General features: G+C 43.7%; 1 protein-coding gene across 1 annotated transcript; it reads right to left on the bottom strand.

The window, feature by feature from the left end:
* Nucleotides 1–710: 710 nt before the first annotated feature.
* Nucleotides 711–2,358, bottom strand: LOC115822068 (tubulin alpha chain-like). The gene is made up of 3 exons (XM_030785719.1): nucleotides 2,163–2,358; nucleotides 1,827–1,975; nucleotides 711–1,685 (listed from the first exon to the last, which is right to left on the bottom strand). Exons 1-3 carry the CDS (start codon nucleotides 2,341–2,343, stop codon nucleotides 711–713), a joined length of 1,305 nt encoding a protein of 434 aa, XP_030641579.1. The 5' UTR covers nucleotides 2,344–2,358.
* Nucleotides 2,359–2,641: the final 283 nt, after the last annotated feature.

Below are 2,641 nucleotides of genomic sequence, written 5' to 3'. Positions count from 1 at the left end.
CACTGAATGCACATCCACGATGTACATCAGCATTAAAGGGTGTTGCCTCGATGTTGCTTTGTTGTGACAAAGCAATTATTGTATATAGATTAATAATTGTGGCACAGTCTTATCGCAGTAATGTTTGTTCAATCTACTAACCATTTTACCCTTGATTAATTTTTAAAAATTAAATTATTGAAACTTATAATTGTATATCCGAAGCATAATAGCATTTTAATATGTCTTTAAAAATATCCCTAATTTATAAGTTTCTGATCTCTTTACATGCTTTACCAAACAGTGTGTCACAGTTAATTGCTCTGTTACGTGAGAGGCGTTAACAGACCTGATAAAAAGCTGACAGTATAAGCTCATGAGTTCAACTTGACTATTCTGTATGACATATTTGTTTGTAAATGGAATGTGTGAAGTTAGAAACCTTTGTTTCTTCAAGATTTGTTTTAACTGTCAGCGATATAAACTTGTCCTAACGCCATAAGTTATAGAAGATGTATAAAAGGTAAGTTCAATGTTGAATCCATCATGACTGACAGCAGAAGCAAGAAACAGAGGTCAACTCCAAATGTTTGAAATGTGTGTATCAGAGAAGAGGGAGATTTATTTGGAAAAACACAGACAAAATACAAATGAGCATAGACAGTATATACTCTGTATGTACAGACAGTATATGACAGTGTATATGGACTATTAACATCCAAATGATCATCCTAATATTCTTCATACTCTTCATCTTCATCAAACGAGTCTATCCCAACCTCTTCATAATCCTTCTCCAGAGCTGCCATGTCCTCTCTGGCCTCAGAGAACTCTCCCTCCTCCATACCCTCTCCCACATACCAGTGGACAAAGGCCCTCTTGGCGTACATCAGGTCAAACTTGTGGTCCAGACGAGCCCAGGCTTCGGCAATGGCTGTGGTGTTGCTCAGCATGCACACAGCTCTCTGGACCTTGGCCAGGTCTCCTCCAGGGACCACTGTTGGGGGCTGGTAGTTGATGCCCACCTTAAAGCCAGTGGGACACCAGTCCACAAACTGGATGGTACGTTTGGTCTTGATGGCAGCAATGGCAGTGTTGACGTCTTTGGGCACCACGTCACCGCGGTACAGGAGACAGCAGGCCATGTATTTACCGTGACGAGGATCACACTTCACCATCTGATTGGCCGGTTCGAAGCAAGCGTTGGTGATGTCAGCAACAGACAGCTGCTCATGGTAGGCCTTCTCAGCAGAGATGACTGGAGCGTATGTGGCCAGAGGGAAGTGGATGCGAGGGTAGGGCACCAGGTTGGTCTGAAACTCTGTCAGATCCACATTCAGAGCTCCATCGAATCTCAGAGAGGCAGTGATGGATGAGACTATCTGACTGATGAGCCTGTTGAGGTTGGTGTAGGATGGACGTTCGATGTCTAGGTTTCTACGACAGATATCATAAATGGCTTCATTGTCCACCATGAAAGCACAGTCAGAGTGCTCCAGGGTGGTGTGTGTGGTCAGGATGGAGTTGTAGGGCTCCACCACAGCTGTGGACACTTGTGGAGCTGGGTAGATGGCAAACTCAAGTTTGGACTTCTTGCCGTAGTCAACAGAGAGACGCTCCATCAGCAGGGAGGTGAACCCGGAGCCAGTGCCTCCACCAAAGCTGTGGAACACCAAGAAGCCTTGGAGACCAGTGCACTGGTCAGTCTGTTACAAAAAGCACAGATATTTAGAATTACATTATAGAACCAGTGTGTAATGCGTGAATAGTCATAAAACAAACCATTAATGTAATCAATTGCAATTAATTAATCTTTTTAGAGGGCAACATCATCTTCGCTTCCGCACCAGTTTACGAATCCGGTCCAGGACTGAATCAATGATCTCCTTGCCGATGGTGTAGTGCCCACGGGCGTAGTTATTGGCAGCATCCTCTTTTCCGGTGATGAGCTGCTCAGGGTGGAACAGCTGACGATAAGGTCCTGTACGGACCTCATCTGTGAAACAACAGAAAAAATATTATTACATATCCTTCCCTCAACGCTGTGACTCTTATAATCTTTATTACTGCAAAGACATATTTTTCTTTGTAAGACACTCCGTGGTACATATTGTGCATATTGAACTTGAGAGTGTGTTACTTGCTTTTCCATTACCATCTAATGATATCTTTTGTGTACGTACCGATAACAGAGGGCTCTAGGTCAACAAAGATAGCACGGGGAACATATTTGCCAGCTCCAGTCTCACTAAAGAAGGTAGTGAAGGAGTCGTCGTGCCCACCCACAGGTGCAGTGCTGGGCATCTGCCCATCTGGCTGAATGCCATGTTCAAGGCAGTACAGCTCCCAGCAGGTATTTCCCATCTGCACACCAGCTTGGCCGACGTGCACGGAAATACACTCACGCTTCAACGAGACAGAGAGAAAAAGAAAGTTATCGCGCTGTTTTGGGTCTTATTTATTTTGTGCTAGCATTTTAATTGTGCATTGTGCACTCGAGAGGACAATAAGTATGGATATGTTTATACAACACTCCAAAAAGCATGTTATTATGTATAGCTAATGCACACTAGTTTGTGTGTAGTTGAACGTAGGTGTTTGATAACTCAGTTGAGTACACTGCGAGTTAACCATTTAGATTCCTCATGGAGTCTGCGGGGTA

Source organism: Chanos chanos, chromosome 10 (genome assembly GCF_902362185.1).
Source record: "Chanos chanos chromosome 10, fChaCha1.1, whole genome shotgun sequence".
Taxonomy (NCBI): Eukaryota; Metazoa; Chordata; class Actinopteri; order Gonorynchiformes; family Chanidae; genus Chanos; species Chanos chanos.
This window is presented reverse-complemented; position numbering and strand designations above follow the sequence as displayed.

Coding starts and splice junctions, on each gene's coding strand:
- LOC115822068 (XM_030785719.1), bottom strand. CDS start 2,343: ATGGGAAATACCTGCTGGGAGCTGTACTGCCTTGAACATGGCATTCAG. Junction 1,976..2,162: donor CCTAGAGCCCTCTGTTATCG/GTACGTACACAA, acceptor GTTGTTTCACAG/ATGAGGTCCGTACAGGACCT. Junction 1,686..1,826: donor TGGACCGGATTCGTAAACTG/GTGCGGAAGCGA, acceptor TTTTTGTAACAG/ACTGACCAGTGCACTGGTCT.